This window comes from Melanotaenia boesemani, chromosome 9 (genome assembly GCF_017639745.1).
Source record: "Melanotaenia boesemani isolate fMelBoe1 chromosome 9, fMelBoe1.pri, whole genome shotgun sequence".
In the NCBI taxonomy this organism is placed as follows: Eukaryota; Metazoa; Chordata; class Actinopteri; order Atheriniformes; family Melanotaeniidae; genus Melanotaenia; species Melanotaenia boesemani.
This window is the reverse complement of record NC_055690.1, coordinates 22,590,832-22,618,341: the sequence shown is the minus strand read 5'-3', so window position 1 is coordinate 22,618,341 and position 27,510 is coordinate 22,590,832. Positions and strand designations below refer to the sequence as shown.

The following is a 27,510-nucleotide window of genomic DNA, read 5'->3' as shown; positions in this document are numbered from 1 at the left end:
CCTCATCACCAGGAAGTGCTAACCGGATGCGTTAATCTTTACAATGATGGAGGAAGAAGAATTTGAATATGCTGAGGATTTTGAGTCTATTTTGCACCTAACACCCGAGGTGCAGTTAGCTATTGAACAGGTAGACACTCAGACTTTTTTCTCTTGCGTTTCGAGGAAACATGTTGTTTTGGAGAACACGTAGCCAGCTGTTAGCCGGTTAACCGTCCTGCGGGCTAATGTGACTGTGACATTGATAAATATTATTATATTATCCAAAATACTAAGACTACTTGGCTTAGCTAAATTTCTCCCTGCCAAAAAAAAAGCGTGTCAGATATAGTAGTGATTCACAGTCTTATCTTGTAAAGTTGTCTTCACACTTTGGCCTGAGAAATTGCTAAAATTTTGAATAACTTCACAGGCTTATTTGATAACGTTTGACAACGAACAAAAACACATTACATGTTACTAAGTATTATACGAATTCTTGTTTTCTTTGAAGGTTTTTCCCAGCCAGGATCCACTGGACAGAGCAGACTTCAATGCTGTGGAATACATCAACACACTTTTCCCCACGGAGCAGGTGCAATGAGTTGTGTTATAGCTATGTAGCACTGACAGGTCCATGACCAGTTTAAAATGAGACTTTATTTGCACGTCCAGGAAGCTTTTAAAGCCCAAGCATCCTGGTTGTTATAGACCTCTTGAAGCCCAGGAAGAAGTCAGTACCACGTCATTAGGAACATTTTACACTTGCACTTTTCTAAATATTATATTTAATAATGTAAAAAGGTGTAAAGGGAAAAACTCAATTGTTGTTGGTTTATAAGTGTCTTAATTTTAAAAGCAAATGATTAAGTAAGAGCATATCTCACAGCGTATAACTATTCCCTTAGCTTTGTTTAACAGGAGCAATGTAGGTTCTTGACATAGTATAATAAAAACTACAGGATCAAGTTAAATGTGTACTATGTGTCAAAAGGCTGAAGAACACATTCTTTTCCAGTTTAGAGCATAAGGATAGAGCATAACCTTTTTTCTCTCATTATATTAGTTTTGCTTCTGGATAGTTCATCAAAAACCATCCTGTTTAAAACACACACAGTGCTTCTGCCTCACTAATTGTGAAAACTAATGTTTCAGTAACTTGTTTCACACATACTTGATCAGGACAATCATAACTGCGCTGTGATGTGGGAGTGTATAAAATCAGAGGGTGTACTGTACATGACATTGTTTTTGTACTTAAAAACGTAACTGCAAGAATATTGTTTTTGTTATCTAAACTCACTGTCTTAATCGCACAGTAGTATTTAAAGCTTTTGAGGAGTATATATATATATATATATATATATATATATATATATATATATATATATATATATATTAGTACTTTATTTTTATACTTCATTCATATTAAATTTTCTTAGTTGGCAGGCCAGATTATGACACCCATGATACTCAGGGTTCTACAGTAGTTCACCTCAGTTGCCAGCCCAGGAATTTGAACCCAGGTCCTCCAGACCCAAACCCACCTCAGAGATACAAAATCTTTAACAAGAATGCACTGTAGTTTGCCTTCACTTTGGTTTCACCCTTTATTTAAAAATAAACATGTATCAGTGATTAATTTATCAACCCTTATGTTTCAACAAATTGCTGTTCTTGTTCAGTTTTTGTAGTTCCATCTGAAACTTATATTATTGTAATAATACTTTCCAGTAGTTAGATAATTGTTTTTTAAGCATGTGTGTGAGTTACATACATGTATGTACATGTGTCTCCATAAGGGGTCAGTGCAACCCTATATTTTGTTTTTTTGTAATTCATTGGTTCGGCTAGTATTATCACCAAATTGTAATGTATTTACTGTAAGTTAACAAATTAAAGGCTCCTCCTGCATTGAGTATTATGCATTGACACACCACAGTAGAGTTTTAGTAGGATCTGAATCAAATTCATCTACTTATTTTAGCACATATTTTATGTAGAACAAGTTATGCATTTCAGTTTAGAGAATTTTTATGTTAGGATCTATGGATAATAAGGTGTCAAAGAGATCAAATAAAATGGTTTTCTTATAGAAAATAGAATTTTACAGTATGTGCTTAAAATGCTTAATTTTGCTGACATCCTCTCTACTTTTTTGTCAGTCTTTGGCTAATATTGATGATGTGGTGAGCAAAATTCGTCTCAAGATACGGTGAGTTCATTCTAAACAATTCCCAATAATTCTTTTCAAAATAATTCACCTTTAATGTGACAAAAGTTTTTATTTCTTTTAAATTTGACAGACGTCTTGATGACAACATCAGGACGGTGGTGAGAGGCCAGACTAACGTGGGTCAGGATGGTAGACAGGTCAGTAGCGCTTCAAGTTGTCAAGCAATGTGAATTTGTACATAGAAAAACACCTCAGATAAATAGGAGAATGTGACAGTTGAGTCTGGACTCTCCTCACATTTTCTTTTTACAAGAGTACTTTACATCAGGAAATTTACTGCTTGAGATGCAGCACCACAGCTGTTAATATATGTTTCCTTCAAGTTAGAATGGTGCCTTTGGTTGTAACCAACACAGAAAAACAAACTTCTCTCCATCTCCTGCTCTTTCCTCTCTCCATATTGTTTCCATGGAAAAGGACAATATGACTCAGATCCATTCCCGCAGCTCTAACTGCCCCTTTATGGAAAACATGTCTATGAAATAGTTTCTCATGTGTATATTTATTTCACAACCCAGACTTGTGATTCTTTGCCTTTATTTTTTGCGAGATTATGATTTTGGAGATCACCCCCCCAGCTGATTTAATTCTGTTCCGTCCTCTTACAAGGTAATGTGTCTCAGAAGGAATGTAACACTTGTTTGGGGGGCCATGTCTGTCCTGATCAGTGGAGGTGATGAGGTGTGCGCTGTTGCAGCATCTAGCTTGGTGGGCCCATCTTTCTCCAGTCAGCTACTGTTTAGTAGCAGAAACACTCTAAATCCTCTCCAGACCAATAACATTAAACAGTCACACAATAATATAGTTTGTTTTTCCAACCCCACAGAGTCATTCCAGCCTTTCCAGAGGAAAATCCTTTCTGCAGACGGAAAGACGGAGAGGTGTTCATTTCAAGAAGGCCATACATTGAGACAGTAATAGAATAAAACCAACCAGATTAGCAGTCAGAAAGCAACCCCCCAAATGAAACCCTAGATAGTAATTTTTAAATAAAGGGATGTAAGGAACAAGTTTGGATGAGGATAGAAAATGGAGGAAGTATAGGTAAAGGGAATGACTTCCTTTGAGTTTTTCTTTTCTGTGGGGAGGCAGAGGGTAACATGCTTGCCAGCTGAAAGTGTGGGAATGATCAGACTCTGGTGGCTACTAGAGCTTATATTTAGTTTTTTAATGGCTATGTTACATTCAACATTTGACTTTTCTTGACAGCAGTATATTGAGTTTAAGGGACATTATAATTACAATTTTTGTCTTAAAAAAAGTTTAAAAAGTTTTCTTTAAATTGTACTAGTTGTTAATGTAATTGGATTTTGTTTTTAAAATAACTTTAATTAGCCTACTACTTGTTACACATTCAGGTAGTTATTTTGTCTCAATGTAAAGTTTTACAGTTTTAATTAGTTTATATGCTGTTAATTTGTATTTCATAATAAAGAAAATATGCAGCTAAATCTATTTCATTACTGTGAAACACTAGCTGAACAGTGATGCATTTTTCATAACCTAACACGAAATAAAATGAACCACTCAAGAAAAATATTAGCAACAGCCTAATATTCTATTAGTCTATTCAGTAGTCTATTGTAGTTTATAATGGGGTGCTCTATAAACTGTTCCCTTTGATATTAAGCTTCGCTAGGAAAGAGCATTTTAACACAAGGACTGATTCCCTGAGATTTTCCCTTCTCCCTAGAAATGTTTACACGAAGAGCTGTTGTCAGGCATCGTTCAAGCTGTTAAAATAGCTTTGTTTGGTTGATCTGTTTTATTGTATTATTAACATTTAAAATGGAGTAGATGCACTTAAATCTGGCCTCTGCTTAAGGAAAGCTACACTAATATTTGTAAGAACACTAAGTTAGGTTGATAATAAGTATGTTAAACAAAGAAAAGAGGCTCCCCTTCTTGTGTAAACTGTATAATACAGCCTCTGTGTACCATGGAGCATGTGCTACTTATTGCACGCTAGAGATGCCCTGGTTTGTGTGAATGCAGATAACATCTCTGGCATGGAGGCGCCTGCTGGGCAGTGGTCTTCTGAGCTTTCCTCAGGGCTAAATACAGGAAATGAGCACAAGGAAGCAAGCCAGATTGAATCAGTTGAATCCGCATTAGCGACAATTGCAGCTTTGGAAGTTTTGGACTCTGCACTTTGTTTGTTCAGGAGGCCCTCCAGGGAACCTCTTAAAAGAGTCAATGGATCTCCTATCCTCTGTGTTCAGATCAAAGTGCTATTGCTTAACCTGCCTTCATTTTTTCAATTAATCCCTCTAATTACCAACAACCTTGGTGTGGTATGAAGACTAAAAAGAAAGCAGCATGCATGAGTTAGTAGCAACTTTTTCTCATCTTGACTGAAGGCTAATCAGAACCAGACTCTCTGTGTGGCCTTAGCAGACTGTTGATGATAGGCATATTACATGGAGTTTACATTTTAAGTCAAAATAATTTAGCTGAGATTCGAGATCATGTGGTAACATCTTCACTTTGATTGTGTGACTGTACTGACACCACTCAGGAAGGAAAATAATTGCTCGCCTTTCAGCTCAGACTGTATTTATGTTTGTGTGTGTGTGTGTGCACCCACACAGCCTTGTGTGTTTAGCAACCCACTGTCCACTTGTTTGTTAGACGTGTCTGTGAAAGTGGTAAATTCCTCGGACAGCTGGTGCCGGCTGTTAGCATTCCTTGTGTGCATGTGTGTAGGAGAGAGTCTGAGGAGAGTTGAAATTGTGTCTCCAGTGCCGCCACAGCAACAGGCCAAATGAAGCCAATTAGCTTGGCATTAAATGTCAAAGCAAAATCTCTCTTTAGGATCATGAAAGAACAGCTGCCATGTCAGATGAAGGGGAAATATTAGAATAGCACTACAGCCACTTTACAGTTGTAACTGTCTAATGTCATGTGGACTGTTAAAATAGCTAATTATCTCTTTAACATTAGCACTGATGGCCTCTACACTGAGCTTAGCCTTATGGCCTGCGTGTCAACTTAAGACCTTTTAACGTTAGATATTCAGATAGCTTGTCAAGAAGTGCATGTATTATGTTCACAGCGCCTCTTTTATAGAGCTGTGACAATAGAATAATATTTGAAATTTGACCAAAATATCCAGGATTACATTTAATGGGAAATTTAATTACATGTAAATGCACATTTATTAGGCTCAATGCACTACTGCTGTACAGATAAGAAGCCAATTCACAACAAAGGTCTTCTTTTATCTGCACTGTGAACAAATGAACACCAGAGAATGTGGGGAATATTAGGTACTCTGCCTTTGCTCTTCACAGCTGGAGGTTCTCCACTGGAGACCAATTTCAGAGTAATTCTAGTTGTAATGTCCTGCCTTTTGCATACAGAAGGGAAGATCTTATTCAGAAAGCGTTCTCTGGTAATTATACCATTTTGTTTTACAGCACGTTGAGAATTAATAATGGGACACCCTGCCTATCTGTACTTGTGACTAATTTTGGGTTTATATTAATACCACATGTATTTGGTATTGTATAACTTGAAAACAAACAAACAAACAAAAAAAAAAAAAACTACTACAACAGTGAAATTTCCCTCTGGGATAAACAAAGTATTTTTCCTTTAATTTAATTTGGACAAATCCACAACATTGATAGGCAAGTAGAAAACCTACACACATGAGCTGTATATGTATTTGTATCTGTACTGTTCTACTGGTGAACCAGTCAAGAAGTACCAACCTGTAAATATGCACTTAATTCTGTAGTACGTGCTAAGTGTTTTTAGTACATTTTATACAGTAATTGAAATGCTTCTGTATGTTTAATGTTATTTTGTTTGTTTTTGCACAGGCTTTGGAAGAGGCTCAGATTGCCATTCAGCAGCTCTTTGGCAAAATCAAAGATATTAAGGACAAGGCAGAGAAGTCTGAACAAATGGTACATACACACACACACAAAACACATTTAAACACACCAATGTTACTTGCTAAAGCTTAACATGGACATGACCCCAACACAAGGGAGATGCAGCTGTAATATTTTATGTAACTATAGAAGACATTTGGGCAAGTTATTTATTCGAGCCAGGATAATACACCCTCTGTTTTTCTGTTACAACAAGCAAAGCTTTGTGTTTTGTTTGTCAGTGATATCTGTATGCTTTGTTGGTACAGAAAGGACAGGGAAGGGATAATAGGGGTTGCACTAGTAAGCAAGCCTTCCCTTGGGAGGTATCTTTAAGAAATTGTAAATTGTAAAGCAGAAAATGCTCTTTATTTAGTCCTTTTTCCCGTCCAGTGAGCCATTCTCTTACATTTATTCATCTATTTGTGCTTTCTCCTCTTCTTTTCCCCTGAACTGTAAATCCCCACTTTCTTAAAAAACAACTTTTCTCCATCTTGATGATTTACTGAAACATGTTCTTGCACAGGTCAAAGAGATAACGAGGGACATAAAGCAGTTGGACCATGCCAAGCGCCACCTCACTACTTCCATCACTACTCTCAACCACCTGCATATGCTGGCAGGGGGTGTTGATTCTTTGGAGTGGGTACATTTTCAGCTAACTCTAAAAAAGTCAGACAGTTCTGTCGAAACCTCATCTTATTTGAAAAATTAGTTTTGAAAAGTTTTGAAAGTCTGAGACTGTAAGCTCTCAGATGATGTTTGGAACTAAGGCAACACATGCCCTTTTGCTTAGTATTATCTAAATCCCAGATGCCATAGGATCATGAATGCCTTGTTAAATCTCATGCACACTTGCCACAATAAAGGGTCACAATGAATGGCCTGTTTCTAGTATGTGGTATTTATTAGTTTCTAACTTTGGGGAAAAATCAGTTAAAAAACTCCAAAACTAATTTAATCTAATCAAGCATATTACACACAATAAGTTATTATTTTAGTAACTATTGTAATATTTCCTCATTGCATAAATATATGCTTTATTTATGTGTGTGTTTTGTTCTAGAGCCATGACCAGAAAGAGGCAGTATGGGGAGGTGGCCAACTTGCTGCAGGGAGTGGTCAATGTGCTGGAACATTTTCACAAATATATGGGCATAGCCCAGATCAGACAGCTGTCAGAAAGGTATCTAGAATGCAGATCAACACACACACATTCTCACATTCACACAGGGCTGTATTCAGCATAACTCTGGAGCTCATTTCCAGTAGCCAGGGGGTGATCTCTATGCTGAAATGTTCCACAGTCTGTCCTCTGAGCTGCTGAAAAGTGGTTCCAGTATTTGTTGAGGTATTTTGCGTATTACATCCTGTTTGCGCAGATGTACACACATTTAAGCACTGCACCACACTTGCAAGAAAACACAGGAAGCAAAGTGACTGAATAGGCTGTCGTTATGCCAGCTTTTTTTCCAATGTGACAGCAGGGACACACTTTGCAGAGGGTGTGTTTAAATCTCCATGAACATTTCCTCTTTTAAAAGTGACATGCACTTGTGGTATGAATTCAATTAAATAAAATTAAATAAATTAAATAAAATTAAAATACTTCAACACAGAGGAAAATTGCAATATTGTGTATATATATATATATATATATATATATATATATATATATATATATATATATCGATAATAATTCATTAGAGGAAGGTAATGTTTTGCTCTAGAGGGCAATGGCTGGCAGGAATGATGTCTGGTATCTTTCTGTCTTACATTGGACTTGTTGAAGTCTTACAATGAACACACTCAGTTGTTTCTGCACTGTGTTGTGTCGAGGATGTGAAGAATCATCCATTATTTTCAGCAGCTTGTGCAGCATTCTTCTGAACAATCTGCTCCAGCGACTCCGGAGTTATTCCCAGCACAGAACCAGCTTTCTTGATGAGTTTGCTCAGTCTCTTTAAGTCTCTGGCTCTGATGCTTCTGCCCTAACAGATGGCTCCAAAGCTGATTGCACTTTCTACAACAGACCTATAGAAGATATCTGCTGATTATGCTCAACTTTGTTCTGAACTGAACCTACTGAGGAGCATGAGCTCATTAGCTCTGTCCAGATTTTCATCAGCCTGATCCCCTTCAACTTGAAACTGGTGATCCTTTTATTTTGTGACCATGACCACACATCCCTCACATTGTTCTCCTTGAGATGACCTAACTTTTTCCTGTAGTCCTGCTTATACTTTTTTATTTTTATTTTGAGTTGTTTTTGTGTTGTCTTCAATAATTCTCTGCTTCCCTTGCTGAAGGCTTTCTTTTTTATGTTTAGCAGTTTTTTCAGGTCACTGGTGATCCAGGGTTTGTTATTGGGGAAGCATCTCCCTGTTCTTGTTTGGATGCTGCTGTCCACACAGAAGATGATATAATCAGTCTCACACTTATGTCATTTCCATGTGGTTCATGGAGGACATTCCAGTCTGTGCCCTCAAAGCACACCCTCAGAGTATCTTCAGCTTCATTAGACCAGGTTTTAATAGTCTGTGTGATCAGTGGTTGCTACTGAAAGATGGGCTTGTAGGTGGAGGTTAAAAGAACCAGAATATGGTCTTATCTTCATAAAGGAAGCAGGCAGAGGAACTGTATGCATTTTTAACATTTGCATAAAACAAGTCAACATCTTATTTTCTCTGGTAAGTTGTTGGAATTTAGGTAGGTAATGTTGCAGAGAGGGAGATGTAGTTGAAGTCTCCAGAGATCACGATGAATGCATTAGGATGCTGTGTTTGTAGCCTAGCAACAATGGAGCTTTTGATGTTACAGCCTGCGTACCGGGTATGATATAAACCGCTACCAGAATGACACAGGTAAACTCTTGGTAAATATGGATGTAAACTTGTGGCTAACAGTTCAGTATCCTTTGTCCAGATATTCTCCTTTACAGTGACATGTCCAGGGTATCACCAACAGTGGTTAAAAAGCACTGCAACTCCACCTTCCTGTAGTTTTTGGCTGACTTCCTTGTTGCAGTCTGCTTGTACAGTATTAAAGCAGGGCACAGACACATTATAGTCTGGGATGTGATCATCATGTATTGGCGAAATGCATAATACTGCATTCCCTGGATTCTTTTTGAGACTTTGTTAACACTTTGAACTAGTCCATTTTGTTAGCTAGCAATCTCACATTACCCATCAAAACGGCTGGAAAAAGTGGTTTAAATTTCCACTGTTTTTCTCTCTGATTCACTCCATCCTTTTTGCTTTTTTTTTTCAACTCATTTGAGATTTGGTGTGTTAAATCACTGATTATGTTGGTTTTGGAGAGCTTAATCAGCTGATCCTGCTGGTAAACAACTCTTCCATCATAACAAGTCTCAAAAAAGTCCAAAGTACAGAGAAAAATCAGAACTGCACAGCCTCTGAACCAGTGTGAAAAAAATCTTCTTGGAAAACTAACTTGATGGTGATTGTCTTAAAAAGTTGATTATATCTAAAAATGAAAACAGTATGATTGGACCTACTACAGTTTGCTGCCATCATGCAGCACATTCTAGAGTAGAATATGCACTTAAGATTGTTGTTTATGCTTGCAACATGTCTATCAGTACTGTAACCTTTAGTTGTTTGTTCTTTCTTGAGCCAGTAATGCAATTGCCTGTGTGTAATCTTGTTGAAACACATGAGAATTTACTCAAACAGTCACACAGAAAGTCTTTGTTTGGCTGTGTCCATTTATACTAATATTTTCCAAGAGCTGAATTGGCCTGGAACACACTGGACAGCTTGATATTCAGATTCAAAGCAGCGCTTAGCCCTAAAACAAACAACAAAAAGTATGACCTTCAGTTCTGTTTTGACTGAGGTGTGGTAGATGGTGCTCATACCGAGTAACAGCTGCGTGGACGATGCTGAAGAAAAGGATAAGAGCAAATATAAAGAAGGGAACTAAACAAAGGCATGTCTGACAGCTGGATGCAAACAGTTAATAGAAAGTATCTCAGTTTCATGTTGAGAAACACAGCCTGCTTGGTGGATTCCTGTCTCCCACAATAGATATACAATCACTATGTATGTGCTTTCAGTTAACTTTAATAGCTGTACAGATTTATACACACGATCGCATGTTCTTTTTGCAGAGGTGGAGTTTTCTTTTTTACTTTTTTGGAACTTTTGTAATTAAACAAAAAGTGTCTTTGAATCACAAATGATGAAATATGATTAATCTAAAAGTGAGGGTGACATTTAAACAAAAATAGGAATGCTTGTGAAGATGGATTTATGATTGTGGCATCAGCATCTCTTAGTTTGTGGATGTTTTGTAGCTGAGAATGAGCAGTTGCTTGTTGGCGTTTGAAGCTAGACGAGACATGCATCTCACAGAGAATCAAAGAATATTGTGTATGTAAATTGGGTAACCCAGCTGCACCGAAGTGAACCCACTGAGCAATAATGCAATTAGATTGAAGAGTTGCCAGAAATTACCCATTCCAGTGCTTCGAAGATCCAATACAAACACCAGTGAAATTTTAAATATTTTTTTTCTACCAGGCTGCAAACATGTTAATGCTGCAGAAATAAAACAAACTGATTGAAATTAAATAAAATATAATTAGATGAGCTGCATTTTTGTTTGTTTTTCTCTCAGCCTCTGTGGTTTTCACTTGCTTACAGTATAACTCTAAATAAAAAAAAATAAATAATAAAAAAAAATAAAGTGATTCGTATGTCATCCAAAATAAACAAATTCATCATTTTTAAGCAAGCAATATAAGGATAAAGATTATGTCTTTTAAATCATTGTTAAATATCTTTGGCACATTAAGATTCACATTTGAGCCAAAGGACAGCCTCTGTTGCACTTCTTTTTATTTAATTTATGGCTAATTTGACCTTTTGTCCAGACAGCGTTTGTAGCCATGACTAAATGGAGCCAGTGCAGCTGCCATTTTTTTTTAACAAGTTCAACTTAGATTATTTTTAAATAAGCTCTTTGCCCCTTCAGTAAGTTGTAACTCTAACTTTTATTCTAGCCTGCATTCACACACATGCATTTATTACTGTGCAATGCTTACATGCTTGGAAAAAAACTATTAATTACTTGTTATCATTGGTTTCTTTTTCTTTGTTTTATTTTTTTGTTGCTGGCAGAGTAAAGGCAGCACAAAGTGAGCTGGGGACTCAGATCCTGGCAGATTTTGAAGAGGCCTTCCCCTCTCAAGGCTCCAAGGTAAATCTCTTAAATAAAACTCTTCATTTAGATGGTCTACTTTTCTAAATCTCTTTCTCTTAAAACAAAAGAAATCAGCTAAATAAAATGAACTGCTCTCACACAGAGACCCGGTGGACCGAGCAACGTGCTGAGAGATGCCTGTCTAGTGGCAAATGTGCTTGACCCGCGCATCAAACAGGAGATCATCAAAAAATTCATCAGGCAGCACCTCTCAGAGTATCTGGTTCTCTTCCAGGAAAATCAAGATGTTAGTAAGAGTTGTAAAAAATTGATTCAATACATGTTTTTTTTTTACCATTAATTTATTCCTTATTGAAAAGAGAATTGACTACAGTAATGACTTAATTCAAAAGGGTGATATTTATTAAAATTATTGAGGCCTTTTTGTCAGGTTGCTTGGCTGGACAAGATTGATCGCCGGTATGCCTGGATCAAACGGCAGCTGTTAGACTACGAGGAAAAATATGGCCGAATGTTTCCTGAAGAGTGGTCCATGACAGAGCGCATTGCTGTGGAGTTCTGCCACATAACAAGGTAAAGGACACACAGCATAGCGTCTGCAAGCTCATCAGGAGAAGACTGCAGCCACAAAGCTTAGGTTATGAATCTCATAGTTTATTAATATTCCTAATTTGTTATGTATTTATGTAGTCATATTTTTTCAATTTTGAGTGTTTGTCTTACAGAAGAAGAAAGAAAGGGGAAATGAGAAATTTAATCAAGTTAACCATGCAGAAATTCTTAAATTAGTTTTTAGACACAGCTTTAGAAAGTGAATCCCTTGGTTTTTGCCCACAATGACTCTGGGAATTGGTACAATATGCTAAGCAGTTTAAGTAGGTGACCTACATAAGCAATGACCTAGTGTCAATAGTTTTCTTTGTTTTCCCTTATCTGCATGAAAGGACCCAATGGAACTGCATAACAGCTGGGATGTACTTGCTGTTAGCAATGCGTCCGCGTACATATCATGGCTGCCACACTTTCCTAGAGTTCGTTAGAGACTCATGCGAAACAAGCATGATCAAGACAGATCCGAGGTAAACACAATGGTGGATAGTATAGAAGACCACACACCTACCGGCATCTGTATGATATTTTTTTACTCCGTGTTGCACTGTGATAAACTCGTGCCTTAGCGGCTGGCAATAAATTGGAAGCGTTTTGGGGGTTGATGCCCCATAACTACGATGTGACTTGTAGATTGACCTTTTCACATTTGCAGCGAGTATATAAACAAACCTAGTGGAATGTTAACGATTACGCTTGTGTTAACAGCAAATATAACCCAGCCCTAATTCTCCTGTCTCTGACTGAACCCTTTTCAATCTGTCATATTCCTATTTCACCACTTATTATATCCCACCATTGATTGCTCCATACTAAATCAAGCAAAAGTGGTGTAATACCACCTGGTTGTGTATTAACAGTCAGTCATGCAATCATCTTGAAATCAGAGACATGATGTATAACACAGCAGTTTCTGCGTCATGAATACTTCTCTAATGATTTCCACTGTGAGCTAAATGGTTCAAAAAACAGTATGACATAATTTGGTCTCTGCATCTTTCTAATAGTACAATAATTATAAGCGTTCAGGCTTTGAACCAGCTTATGACAGAAACACGAAAGAAAGAATGAATTATGGCTAAAATGAATGAAAGGTAGTAAAAATTCAAGTTGTCATTTAAAAAAAAAATCAAAACTTGAAGGACTTTTGTATGGCTTAGTGGAATAATAGAGGTGATGTCCTAAAATTGACTCTATTTCCATTTTTTTCTGTGTTCCTAAGGGTGGAGCTTGCCAAGGTGATGCGAACACGGGCAAAAGAGATTGAAGTGAAACTGCTTCTATTTGCTATTCAGAGGACCACAAACTTTGAGGGTTTATTGGCCAAACGCTTTACCGGATGCACCTTGACGGACACACCTGGAGTAAGAAAAAGCGAACACACACAGAAATGCAACTGTCTGACAATTTTGGTCTGTTGACTACTACTTGATTTTCTTCTAGCTGGCAATGTGTAAACACAGTTTAAGTTTAAAGATTGAAAACTGGATGAGAGCATGTTTATAGCATACTTGCACTCCTTGCTTTTATTATCTACTTAAGTGTTGTCCAAATACAACAAACTAGGACCAAATACTCAACTAGGACTGGGCGATTTGCCTAAAACTGATATCCTGATATTTTTTAGCTTTATCCCGGTACACAAAACAATGTTTTGAAATCTCTTCTAAAATACTGTGTAAATATTGAACATTATCATGCATAAAAAGACACCATTAGGATTTAAGTAAGCTCAGACAAATTTATTTTTATTGTGATTTGTCCCTTTCAACAAACTTTTTATTTTGAACCAGGGACCTGCAGTCAAACATTTAATAAAACCCAGTTTTTCCCTGACCGTTATTTTAGTGGGGCGCCCCAGCCTCCCACCAGCAACTCCCACCAACCCTAGAAGATCAAGTTTATTTTATTTTCTATAATCACTCAATATCTGATATATTTTTTATTTCATTATTTTATGTTATCTTATTTTATATTATTTAGGTTATTTTAAGTTTGCAGAAGTAATCTAGGTCCCCTTTCCTCTAGAATAGGTTTATATTTTGTCATTTTATTATCAAACTAAACCACCTGGTTTTATTTATCTTGACATGTTGACATGTAATTATGTCATGTCATGTCAGGTCTGTAAATGCTGTGCTGCGTGCACACACAGATGAGCTACACTACTATCAGCAGAACAAGTGTGCACATTGCCACCTGTTAAACAGACAAAAATATCTGGTTTAAGATCAGCTCTTATTTAATAATAAGAGCATCTGGAGAAGGAGAAGCAGGTGGAGGAGTTTCCTGCTCTGGTGTACTAAGAACTTCCATCAGGAAACACACACAGCTGAACAATCAAGTCTCCTCATCATTGTCGTCATTTCTGAGGTGTGTTACTGCTTAAAATAGACGTCTTGCATTCAGCTTCCATCTCATAACAATCTTTAGCTAGCTAGCTAGCTGCATACTCCATGCTTCTTTCCTGTCTCCCCTGAAACAACAACATGTGTGCAGGCAAGTTTTCTGGATGGGCGGGGGAATGAGAAGCTAAACTACGAAGAAAATCACATGTAAACGCTTTAAACATTGCTGTGCTCATTTGTACTCGATGTTTGCATTATAGACATTTTATCTATTGCACGTAAAACTTCTCAGGATAGAATAGAATAGAAATACTTTATTAATCCCTTTGGAGAGTCCTCAGGGAAATTTGGGTACCAGCAGCAATACAACACCAACAGTAAAGCAGGACAAGCACAAGACACAATATATACATTTAGTATATCTGATATTTCACCCAGCCCTAATTTCAGGTTTTTACACACTCTGTGTGCACACACGATTCTTCAGTGATAACTTAATACTTCCCATATCATGCTTATTTAGGTTTTGTCTTAATTTACACAGAAATTCGGGATGTATTTAGAAGTGTTACTTTTGTGTGCACTACAGCTGCTGATTTGACCATTTAATCCAGGTCATGTTCGTGTGTGGACGTGGAAGTAAAACAGGCAGAATGGACAGATAATAAGGGGCATAATTAGTTATGTCGGGGCCAACTTTGTCCTGACCTCATAATATTTAGTTCTGAAGCCTTTTGTCTTCAATTTACTTCACACCCATGGCTGCTGAGTTCTGTAATTAAATTTAATTTGGTTGATTGGAGCTCTGTAATAGTTTCATCAAAGCCTCGTATGGAATGGCTTACATAGATATGGAGGAAGGTGATGAAACTTCATTTTATTATACGTTATACATATGCAGCAATGACTGAGCGACAGTCATATGTATGTGCCTAACTAACTAAGCAATATAGGTTAGTATTAGAATTGTATTTTATCTTTTTTATTATGTAGCAGAAGAAGCCAGAGAGCCCGCTAGACCCAACTAATCCCTTTCTTGAGGATGAGCCTGGAGAGGATGTGGGCACAGAAAAGGATGAAGATCTTACCAAGGTGAGTTTTTTTTTTTATTGATTTACCCTTTATTTCAAACACTACACACAACATGTATTTTATGAAATTAATAATAAAAACAAAGAAAGAAACACCATCACCTCACCATATTCTGGAAATAAAACATATTAGTTATAACAAAGGAGCTGGTACACATAATAGTACATATATAGTTTTAAGATAAAACAAAGTAACCATACTTAAAAATTAAGCCATACATCTGAGGAAACAAATTACAATGGCAAAAGAATAACAGAAATTAGCACAATCCCATTAAGCACAGATGTTCTTTCCTTTTGTAGACTGGTAAGGAGGGTGATCTGTCTATTAGGTAGATATACCTTTTCCATAAAATAACACTTTTGTATTTAATAGAGAACTGACCTATGGTGGTATGACGAAGTGGAAAATGTAGGAGCTTAGATTATTTAGCAGTTCTGGATGAATGTTACAGTTTTTGTGAAAATAATGTTGAAAATAAAATGGAAGGGTGTGACCCAGATACTGAACTTTGAAAAGAAAAATATATGTTTCCACAATGTTTATGTTATAAACAGTCGATATTTTTGGTTTAGAAAATAAAGGTGTCGATGTGACTGTGGGCTTGGAACTAGTGGCCATTGTAATAAAATGGCGTTTGTGTAGGTGTGTAGGATAAGTACTGACCCATACAATATTGTTGTAAGGTAGAATGGATATGCAAACCTACAATATAACATTAATAAGCCAGATCTGTTGAGGTATTTATGGACTTTTCTCATAATTCCCACAGATTTAGACTTTTTTTTTTTTACAAAACAAAATGCTTCCAGGAGCTTTTTTTTTTAAAAAAAACAAATATTAAAATAAACAAATTGGCTTCTATTGACAATATAACTCTTAAACCATTTATAAATTATATTATCACCTTAAAACCACGTCTGGACAACTTTGACAATAAAACATCATGGTTCTCTGTATCAGATACTTTAGAGAGGTCAAGGAAAATGCCCGATGCAAACTCAATATTGTCTAATGCTGAGGAAATTTGGTTAATGAGGAGTAGTACATCCATATAGGTTAAATGAAAGCCATATTGATGGCTGTACAAGATATTGTTTAAATTTCTTCTGTATACAGGTTTTGCAAGACCCACATTCACAAAAAAATGATTAAAGCCACATGCTATCTCGTAAAGATTGGTGATGTTCTTCCCTGCTTGAACAAAATGACCTGCTGGTTGTAGTGATGTGTTTCTTCTTCTCAGAAGCTGTTTAATAGTTGACCATGTTTCTTAAGTGCTTTTGGAGGATTCTTTAAATTTCTTGCTAGAGTATTTTTTCTTTGCTGCTCTATTAATATGGTTAAGTTTATTTTTATACATTATCGAAATGGTCTGAGATATCTACACAGTGTACCTGAATTGAGCACTTTATTTTCTGAGTTAGTCAGAATATTATTTATTAATGTTACAGATTTATCTGTCACTAGTGGGTACAGTGATGAGGGGAATGAAGTAATTGGAGTATAAATTGTTTAAAAAATCTAGAGGTAATCAGTGTGTATCACTTTTGACCAGATCTATATTATAGTCGCAGAGAATATAGGTCATTTTACCTTTTTTATTTATTAATTTCAATGCATAGGCCATACTGCTGTTGAAATGATTAATATCAGTATCTGGTGGGGGATAGACAGATCCAATTATTACTTTTTTGTCACTTCTAGATGGAGTTATTTCAATAAATATAGACTCAAAGTCCTTAGTTTCTGTTTTAAGTCTGAGGTCATCTCTGTTAATGAAGTGTCTGTCACTATGCACAAAGAGGGAAACACCACCACCCGTCCTGCCTTCCTTATTACAGTGAACGGCAGTAAAATTTGACAAATATAGAGATTCTACATCATTTGAGAGCCAAGTCTCATTGAGAGCAATGACAGAAAAATCATGTTTCAAACAGGCTAAATAATGAATCAGGAAATTGTTTTTAGGCAGACTTTGTATATTCATGTTAAAAGTTAAAAAATATTGAAACCTCAGGGGAGGCTTCCACACAAGGAGTTAAACTAGTTTTTGGTGTAAGACAAACATTTTTTTATTGTGCCATTAGTGGATGACATGCATTCAAATCAGGGTCAAAACAACCATTATACAAAATATCTTCACATCTTTCCAGTGGGTTAAAAGCTAAATGCCCATGTAATTTCTCCTGGATGTAACAACTGTCAGTGAGTCTTCTTCAAGGGTTCAGTCCCATAGATGGAAAATAATATTAAATCAATTGATCACATCTGCTATTTTAAATGGCATTAATGGACTATAAGAAGAAGCTGCTTCTTCTGATGTCAAGCTCTCCTGAGGCTGAATAAATTGTCTTGGGGCGGTTAATTCACTAATAGCTCATTGTTCTTTTCTCTTTAAGCCCAGAAAGCCTAAAGCTCCGGACAACCCTTTCCATGGCATTGTCTCCAAGTGCTTTGAACCTCATCTATATGTCTACATAGAATCCCAAGACAAGTAAGCAGCACACACTGACAGAAACAGAATAGATCAAACTGGGTCATGGTATATAATCCCAGATTTAAGAGTAGGTTGTATGTAAAGCTGGCACATTAATGCTTTTTCCACTGCCTACTCATCAATCAGTACTCCCTCCTCCTACTCTGCTTCACCTCCTCCTGTCTTTCCAGCCCTTGTTCCTCTACATGCTTCTGTCTCCACTGTGGCAGAAATGTTTCCCATTAGCTGCACAACCACAGACACTGAAAGGGAGAGGGAGGCTGAATAAGTGCTGCCACAGCAGATCTGCCTATTTTCTTTCCCACCTATTTATTTATTTATTTTCCTTTCTGGTAGCCTTTCGCTCATTCTGTAATTTATGTTTTAAGTTTGTCGTTCTCTCAAGAGTCTTGTTCTTTTTTTCGTTCAAGCCTTCTCACTTTACACTTTTTCTTCATTCCTGCTGTTCTGTTTTGTAAACCTCCCCTTTCCCAGATTTTACCACCAGACTTCAGCTTTCTGTCAATCTCTTCCCAACTTTAGTAGTGGGGATGTTTTCTGAAACTAAACATAGTTCTAGGGACTTCTGTGCTTGCATGTCTGTTGGTCCAAGGAGGCGGAATTGACCTGTACTGCAGATTCACCACATTTCAGTTCAGTTCAAAGGCCTTAAAGAGGCAGAGGCCAAATCAGCTTGTCCCTAGTGGGGCATTACTGAAGAGAACAGTGGCATGCTTGTTTTGTCCTTGGCTTTAGTTCTTTGATTCAGTAGAATTGGGCCACAACAACTGGCTGTGGGCTTGTAGACTGCAGCACTGAGAATTTGGCACTTTGAATATTTGCTTCAGTTTGGCCAGCTGGGTTGCCTGTTTGCTAGTTTTATCGTTTTAATTATTTATTAGTGTTATGAACTCATAACATGCTTTTTAATATTTTTATATAATTAGTTTAATTAATTTCATGTGCACCCAACTCAAGCATGTGTGTTTAAACTTGTATTGATTTGACAGTATTGTTATTTGGTGTCTGCAGGAACCTGGGTGAATTGATCGATCGGTTTGTGGCCGATTTCCGAGCACAAGGCCCACCCAAGGCTGGCACAGAGGAGGGTGGAGCAGTGCTGCCCAGCTGTGCTGACCTCTTTGTGTATTACAAGAAGTGTATGGTGCAGTGCTCTCAACTAAGCACTGGAGAACCCATGATCGCCCTGACAACCATCTTCCAGAAATTCCTCAGAGAATATGCTTGGAAGATCCTCTCTGGCAACCTGCCAAAGTAAGACTGGTTTAAATTTGTTTTTTTTTTTGTTTTTTTTTTAAATAAAGAGTAATGTATTAATGTCATTCTTAAATTTGCACTCCTAAAGTGCTTTTCATTGGTAGAATTAACACAGAGGTCAGTGGCTGAAGGAAGAATGCAAGCTGCATAATATTGCCTGTAAATGCCAGTAGATTCAGGCTGTTAAACAGCTCTTATCTTCTTTCTTAAAGCATAGTTTTTTGTTTTTTTGTTTTTTTTTTTTGTCAAAAGACTACAGAAAGCGTGACTCCCTGCAATCTGCAGCCAAGCAGCTTAACTAAATAGTGTATTTATACATATATGTGTATGTATATGTATGGGGTGTATTTAATGTATAGGGATTAAGTGTGGGACACAATTAAAATAAAACAAAAAAGTATCTAAATAATTAGCAGCTTTGTAATTAATTAATCTTGATTATTCTCATTTTAATTGCATAACAATAGTTGCCTCAAAAAGAAAACATGTTTTTATTTAACTGAATTTTTGTGGATGACTGAATCAAATAATAGACACAGGCATTAATTTTGTAAATTCATGCTCTAGAAATGTCTGGAAAAATGCATTTAATTACATTTCAGTTCAAAATAGTAGAAAAAGAAATAGAAAATAGAAGAGCCCACACTCTTTGTTAATAGGCTTTAATATCTGACAGCAAGCCAGGGAAGGATCCACCAGCAGCAGCTTTGAGTCTGGTCATGGAGCAAAGGTGAACGTCTCCTGCTCTGAAGCTGGGACTGATGCTGCAAAGGACCAAGGCTGTTGAGTGCTTTTAGTTGGGGGAGGGACCTCCGGCAGTACCCGCTGCTCGTTGAGAAAAGTAAACGTTACGTGCTTTCACGTCAGTCTCCAAAGGTTTTCATTAACAACAGAAAAAGGTGTTGGATTTACCGCTAGTCACTTTTTTAAAAATCGAGTCATTAGATGGGTCTGAAAACTCGCTAAATATAGCGCCCAAGATCTTGACGTGTGCGTCACCGTAAACGGTATCCCAGAAATCATGCCCTGACAAAGGTATGCGCTGTTTGGAAAGCAAACTGCAATTAAATGTTTTAATTTTTTTACGTGTTAATTTTTCTTTTAATTAATCGTAATTAACACGTTAAAGTCCCATCTTGAAGTCCTTCAGTCGCTAACAAACTGAATCTATCAGATAATGATGAGATAAATCAATTATGTGTAATCCAGAGAACAAAAAGTAAAATGAAATTGTATAAAACATCTAAAAAAAAATTTAAAATGCTGCTGTTTAAAAGAATAATGGGATTTTTGTGTTTTCATCAAATTCATCCATGGAAATCATCACATTTCTGGACTGTAACAAATACAGAATTGTTTAGGGATCATCTTTTTGCAAAAGCAGCCTGTCACACCCATGATTGTTCATTCTTTTGGTATGGTAGTGGGACTGTTCAGAACTTTGAAACTAACATCTTCTGTCTTCACAATGTTTTGATAGATTAGGGTGGCATGCCATGAGCGATCTGGAGTTTGTTAGGCTGTGGTAAAGTCTAATATGCTACTAGCAAAAACATCTCTGGCTCATTGGCCACATCAGGACTCATCACTGGCTGTGGTGCATACACACATGCACACAGATGTGCTCAGATATTCATGCATGCTAAATTACACATTTGGATTTGATGGCTAATGTATACCATACTCTAGCAAACACTATTATGGATGCACTCCCACTCATTGGCAGTATACACACTTAAAGACACGCGCAGACATCCGTCCATTGTGGTGTGCAGTGAACTAGTTTCATAAGGTTTTCAAAGGGGCCCTCAAAAGGAGCCTGCGCTATGTTGTGGTTTTACCCACATGTCTCTGTTATGATGGTTATTAATGAATGGATCGCTGGTCCCCACTGTTGCATCTGTTTCTACTTATGCCAATTGTGTCTCAGTTACTAAAAATGGCCTTCTTTACCTGCTGTAAGAGATCCTATAAAAGCTGAAGAAAAACAGAGGGTTCATACCAGACATATTATGTTTATACCAGAAAAGAAAATTATATACCAGAAAAGAAGTGAACAGGAAATGCATATAGAGAGATGTGACAGGAAAGGTCTTACCAACATGTAGACATTAAATATTGCCACAAGCCTCATTTTCTCCTTGTTACATTAAGCATTCACACATTCACTGAGTCTTTTTTATTCTCTTTTAACTTTGATTGGTCTCTTCTGTTTTGTCAATCTCTGTCCAGATCCAGCAGTAACAGCGGGGGTCTCACCATCACCAGCCTGCTGAAGGAAAAAGAAGTTTGTGAGGCAGCGAAGTTCACTGTAGACGAGCTCTGCCTTATCTGTAGCATTCTTAGTACTGCAGAGTACTGCCTGGCCACCACACAACAGGCATGTACACACATTCACTTGTATAAAACATGCTGTAAATGTTGGGAATGGCTACACTGGGGATCATGGCAGCAGTTCCAGGGATATTTCATCAATGTTTGACAGATATGAATACAACAAATCATGAAATGTTCTGTTTAATGCAACAAAAATACAGCCATTTGTTTATTTATTTTTAGTGGGTGTTTGTGCGATTAAACTCCTGATAACAAAGCTTTTTTCTGATGTACTCATGTTCTTATTTTTATGTGTTTCAGCTGGAAGAAAAGCTGAAGGAGAAAGTAGATAAAGTGCTCGTAGAGAGAATTAATTTGACTGGGGAGATGGATACATTCAGCACGTAAGTTTTTTTTTTGTTTGTTTTTTTTTAGCCTAACCTACTTTCATATGACCTCAATAGTATACCTGTGATTTTTTTTTTTTTTATATAGCGTGATCTCAAACAGTATCCTGCTGCTGGTTCAAGATCTCGATGCGGCCTGTGATCCCGCTCTAACTGCTATGAGCAAGGTTAACACAGTTACCATTAATTAAAAATCAAATAAACACTAAACTTTTGCCCTCTAGTTTGATGTAAGAAGATGCTGTACCACTGCATTCCTGCTGGTTTTTAAGCAATTTCTGATACTCATACTTATTTCTCTGGTTTAGATGCCATGGCAGAGTGTGGAGCATGTGGGTGACCAGAGTCCTTACGTGACATCAATAATCATGCACATCAAACAAAATGTGCCAATCATCAGAGACAACCTTGCCTCCACACGCAAATACTTCACACAATTCTGCATCAAATTTACAAAGTACATTGCACACATTCACATTTCTATCTATAAGCCACATCCAAAAGTTCTTAAAACTAAATTTGCTACTTGTTTTTTATTTCTTTAGTTCTTTCATTCCTAAATTCATCAACCACCTGTTTAGATGTAAGCCTATCAGCATGGTGGGAGCTGAACAGGTAGGTTCAAAATGCTGGAAGTGCATTGTGTGCACTGTTAAGTGGCTTTCTGTATGTTTACTCTTCAGTGTCATTATTTGCTGAGTTTCTTTCTTGTGTAAACTCCTCCACCAGCTTCTCCTCGACACTCATTCCTTGAAGACAGTCTTGTTGGATCTGCCCTCAATAGGCTCTCAGGTGCTCCGAAAAGCACCTGCCAGCTACACCAAGATAGTGGTGAAAGGCATGACGCGTGCAGAGATGATACTTAAGGTGAGGAGTTAGAGAAGGCTGTGCAACAGCCCTATTCAGACATTTTCCTTTGCTGATCTAACCTTCTTTTGATTCCAGCACTCAAATATGGCATCTAAGGACACTTGAAATTGATATAAACAGTTTACCTTTCACAAATACACTCAGGATAAGCTTGCATTGTTTTAACTGATGGGTTCTTATTGGAACTTGAGTATGTCTCTAAATACAAGATGGTTCAACTTAAACACAGTATTAGTGATACTCAGCCCTTATGGGACACTTCACATTTTATGACATTTAACTGGGTTGGCTAAATCCATGATAGCCTTTTTTTTCTTCTTCTTCTTTTTTTTAACAATCAGGCTTCAGTTGGTGACCTTTAAAGGCTCGAAACTTTAGATAAACCCTTTTATGTGAGTGTGGCCTGAATGGTGTTTTCTTTATCTTTTCTTTGCTCTTTAGCAGGTTTAATGCCGAAGCTCTGACGTATCCAGTTAAACATGAGCTTTAATGCTCGACCAAGAGTAGTTAGACACAAGCAGCCCCTTAACTACCTTTCTTTTAACTGAAGCTCCATCATGAGGGGCAACAATAGATTGAAAGAAAACACTCCTGCTGTAAGTGTTTGGACTGGCAAGCCAGCTTGCAATGTTTGTCTTAAGCAGATTATCCACGTTTTTTTTTTTTTTTCCAGTAATAGAATAACCCTTTAGTTGTATCTTTATCCCCATTCACAATAGCACTTTATGAGCATGCTTCCTCAAAATAACCCATCTAACAGGAGGCAAGGAAAAAACTGAAATGGAGTGTGACTTATTTAATGAAGGAAAGACAGGCCAAAACAAGACATTTATCCTCAAACACAGCATGTGGTTGAGGCAGTGAAAAGGTGCTAGTGAGTTAATGGATGAGTGTGTGCGACCGTTGTGTCTACGCACCACAGCACACCCACACAGGCAGTGTACCATGTTGTATATTGAAAGTTGTTTATTGCGAGGAGAGTCATCGTAGGATTCAGCCAGTTGGCTTCTCACCTCATGAGACTCTAGAGGACACTGGTATGTGGCTGCCAAAGATCAACCCCACCCTAATTAACTGTCTCAAGAGTGCAGAAAAATGCACATGCAGTCAGAGTGCACGCATGACTGTCCCTTGATTTCCACCGGACTCCCCGGAGGCCTTCTTCCTTCCCCATGTCAGCCTGTCTCAATGTTTGCAGCACTGAGTGTGGTCTGCTATCCCAGCCATGCTTTTACAGTGAGCTTGTCTTTGTTCCTTGGAAGAATGCCCTAAATGTACATACACAAATGTCCACTCATCTGCCTCACATTAAAGAGCCTTTAACATTATAGGATTATATGAAAGCCTTCACATTAGCCCACTACTGTCTGTTTTTTTTTAATCTGACTGCCTGTGGGCTCCTTCAGCTGGAATGGATCTATGTGGCTTCTGAAGAACTCTCAGACATGGATAACGCTGCATGAAGGCCTTTGATTGAAGTGCATTACTGTGTCAACAGAGGACACAAAATGATTGTAAAGGCTAGACATTATATACCAGAAGAGATATCGGCAGGGAAACCTTGAGGCTAAACATTTTGTAGAGGAAAATTCCCATTAACTCTTCCTGTGACAGATGAATGTTACAACCTTAGCAACATCTGAAGTGAGTAATAAAGCTGCACAGCAGTATAGGTGCAGAAATGGATATAATCAGCAACAGTATTTAGCATGAGGTAGAATAACAGGCCAGGATGGGTTCCGTGGATTATGTCCAACTTAAACTATTTGGAATCAACTGGATTTTTTTTTTTTGTGGCCATTTTTGGCTTTAGAAAGAGCAAAGAGATGCTTTTTATGCATGCAGTGTTTTAGCCATTGACTTTATGCAACACTGAGGTTCCTCACAGGTAATTGCTTCCACCTTGGACTGATAGTGAAGCTTCTGAAAGACAAACCCATTGAGAGAAGGTCAATACAGGAATTCATTTGACTGGCCTCAACCATAGTTTTAAATTACACTCTGTGATGTTGTGGCTTGAAATGAAATCTGACTTGCCCCCACCAAGAAACTGTAGTTCAGTGGAAGAGCTGAAGAAACTCTTAACTGTTTAAAGATTATTTTGAGATATCCCATTGCACAATGTTCCTTGTACATTTTAATTCAGTGCATTGAACTAGAACAGCACTGTTTTTGCATATTTTGATTTATAGAACTTGTATACGTATTCCAGAGTGATACATTTTTTATTTGTCAAAAGTTTCTTTCCCCAAACTTGATATTTAAATGAGCTTTCTCTGAATTAATTAACATATGTACTGGTTATCCTGTTAACTCACAATCTAATGTCTCCTTATCCTTTACTGTTAATGTACAAAACTGTCATCAATAATATTCACCACATTATAAGTGTGTTGTTGAATCATTGTAAGGTAGATATCTTCATCTCTGGCTGCCACATGCACTGCAGTGTTTACCAGCTAGTTAGTTGCTTTGTTTCTCTGCTTGGAAATGCTTAGCAACAGTTGTGTAAAGTAACAGCATGAAAAGAGTAAAAAGACTGAACCAGAACAATGAATACTGCTGTCAAAACTAGTATAATGGTGACCTGAAAGATCTTTAATTTAAGGTTCTTGTCGTTTCTGGTGTAGGAGTGGTTGTAATCGGGACCCCTCAACAAATGTATGCTCAGTGGCATATCGCCTCGTAATATTTACACAGTCAGGTGATTCACTATCAAAATGAAATAATAATGTAGCTTATATCCCAAAGAGTTATCAGAAGAGAGTAATTACATTTATTTGTTTTACAGCAGAGATCTGATCCCTCTGTCAGCGTATCTGCTGAGAACATTAAAAATAAATACATTAGAGCTGTCTGTCTTCTCCTTGCCTGTAAGATGTGGCTGCTTTTTCTCTCAGCCCACCACAGCTCCGGCTTCCTCTCCTGCTTCTGAAGTTCTCTTCTGGGGAGAATTTCAAAGACAACCCTGATCCCTACCCTTGTTTAGCCTAAACGTTTCTCCCCTTTTTCACTCCATTTCTCTCCCTGCCCATTTTCTTTCTTTACTTACTCTCTTCCTGTTTCTTTTTTTTTTTTTTAAAACAAGGTCCCTGCAGTCCTTTCCTTTGGCCTGGTTCCAGGACAGTTGCTAAGTAAATCACTCAGTCAGCAGGGCTAGTAAGAAAGCAAAAAATTCCACACAATCCTGAGCCTCACGTGCCATCTCGTCCCTCTGTCTCTCCTGCCTGCTGTCACTCCATGCGCAGCTCAACTTATGTATTTTACATTGATGTGTAAAATATGTCAGTCAGCCAGACGTTCGTTTTAACTTGAAATCCCATCCAAATCTTGTTTTCCACCCTGTCTGTATCACTGGAAAAGAAAACACCAAGAGAATTCAGTCCTTGAAGGTTTGTTCCTCATTAGGCTTTTTGCCCAAACTCATTGTGACCCTTAAAATAATTACAGTTTAAGCTAATTCTTGCCCATTTATGCATGACATAAATGCTATGTAAAACAGAAAAGCTCCAAACTCCAACTCCAATCTTTTCTGCAGGTGGTGATGGCTCCTCATGAACCACCAGTGGTTTTTGTTGATAACTACATCAAACTCTTGGCTGATGGCAATCCTGAGACCTTTCAGAAGATTCTGGATATGAAGGTCAGTTTGCTTCTGTCATGTAAATGCTGTTTCAAACTGGAAAGTTGTAAGCTTCTGTGTGTGTGTGTGTAGGGTCTGAAGCGCAGTGAACAGAGCAGCATGCTGGACCTCTTCAGGCAACGACTACCCACTCCACCCTCTGGGGCCGACGGTGGCCCCTCTCTGTCCTTCAGTGCCCCGACTCCTGAGCAAGAGTCCTCTCGAATCCGCAAACTAGAGAAACTCATCAAGAAGAGACTGTGAACAGATCAAAGCGGTGACGTCGCTGCTGTGATCTTTCAGTTACTCATCAAAGACTCCATTATGCTCTATCAGTTAAAGTGGAGAATTACAGAAAAAAGGAGAAATTGACTGAATTTTCTGTCTGATGGTAACATGAAGCCAAGCTGATGCTGGATTATGAAGAAACTTCCTCAGTGGTTAGTTGCTGTGGCTACATATGTTGTGCACTTCTGTGATTCTCCACCTTTCTTTTCTTGACACTAAAGTCTGAGATCTCAGAAGACTTCATCTTGTAGATTAAACTCTACTCAGAAATCCTCTGGCTGCTTCTTAACATATTTAATCCAGATTTAAAGAAGTCTGATCATCAAGTTGTTGTCTGGATATATTGTTTGTTGGAAAATAGTGTAACCATGAACTAACTGGTTTAATTAAACATAAGAAGAATGGATTGAAATGTTGTCATCCATGTATTTGAGGTGCTCTTACTGTTTGTGTCAACATTGGCGAAGACTGGACAAGAGAGACCTTGGATTCTCTGCAGTTTTAGACATTCGTGAGGCCATTTTTGGCTGTAAACTCAATGTACAAAGTCACCCCTGTACAGTAAATCATCTTCTTTTTATGTCCACAGTCCAAAATATTCTTTTATAAATTATCTGCCTGCACTGATGAGAAATTGTGGTTTTGTTTAGTGTATCCACAGCTTTGCAAAGTTCTCTGTGGGTGATGTAAAATAATGCATTGCTATTTCTGGAAAACTTGTAATCTATTTACTGGCTATGCTCATTTATTTTCATACTAGTGCCTCATTTTCCAACTCCATGTGGATCAAATAAACACTTTCATTAGTTTACACACATTCCTGCTATCAGGTACAAAATGTTATTTTGATTGTCTGGATGGTATGCTCCAGCTCTATTAAAACTTTGCCACAGATTTTCCTCTGTGCTTCAATAA

The 27,510-nt window shown here is 37.5% G+C and overlaps 1 protein-coding gene across 2 annotated transcripts; it reads left to right on the top strand.

Annotated features, from left to right (window-relative positions):
- Window positions 1–27,489, top strand: vps53 (VPS53 subunit of GARP complex). 2 transcript variants are annotated; one of them, XM_041994840.1, is made up of 22 exons: window positions 1–130; window positions 494–574; window positions 2,145–2,194; window positions 2,286–2,352; window positions 6,043–6,129; window positions 6,623–6,738; window positions 7,163–7,282; window positions 11,244–11,322; window positions 11,429–11,572; window positions 11,717–11,859; window positions 13,118–13,259; window positions 15,240–15,335; window positions 17,738–17,832; window positions 18,847–19,089; window positions 21,325–21,472; window positions 21,730–21,812; window positions 21,904–21,982; window positions 22,124–22,272; window positions 22,361–22,430; window positions 22,545–22,682; window positions 26,224–26,328; window positions 26,401–27,489. In XM_041994840.1, the coding sequence occupies exons 1-22, from the start codon at window positions 44–46 to the stop codon at window positions 26,569–26,571; spliced, it is 2,493 nt and encodes an 830-aa protein (XP_041850774.1). In that variant the 5' UTR covers window positions 1–43; the 3' UTR covers window positions 26,572–27,489. The 2 variants fall into 2 exon arrangements, with proteins under 2 accessions (XP_041850774.1, XP_041850773.1); XM_041994839.1 differs by having other exon boundaries at window positions 15,237–15,335.
- Window positions 27,490–27,510: the final 21 nt, after the last annotated feature.

What these genes read in the sequence shown, in the direction of transcription:
- vps53 (XM_041994839.1), top strand. Translation starts at nt 44, where the DNA reads ATGATGGAGGAAGAAGAATTTGAATATGCTGAGGATTTTGAGTCTATT. An exon ending in GAGATGGATACATTCAGCAC is followed by an intron (nt 21,813 to 21,903) that starts GTAAGTTTTTTT and finishes TTTTTTATATAG; the next exon opens with CGTGATCTCAAACAGTATCC. An exon ending in GTGCAGAGATGATACTTAAG is followed by an intron (nt 22,683 to 26,223) that starts GTGAGGAGTTAG and finishes TCTTTTCTGCAG; the next exon opens with GTGGTGATGGCTCCTCATGA.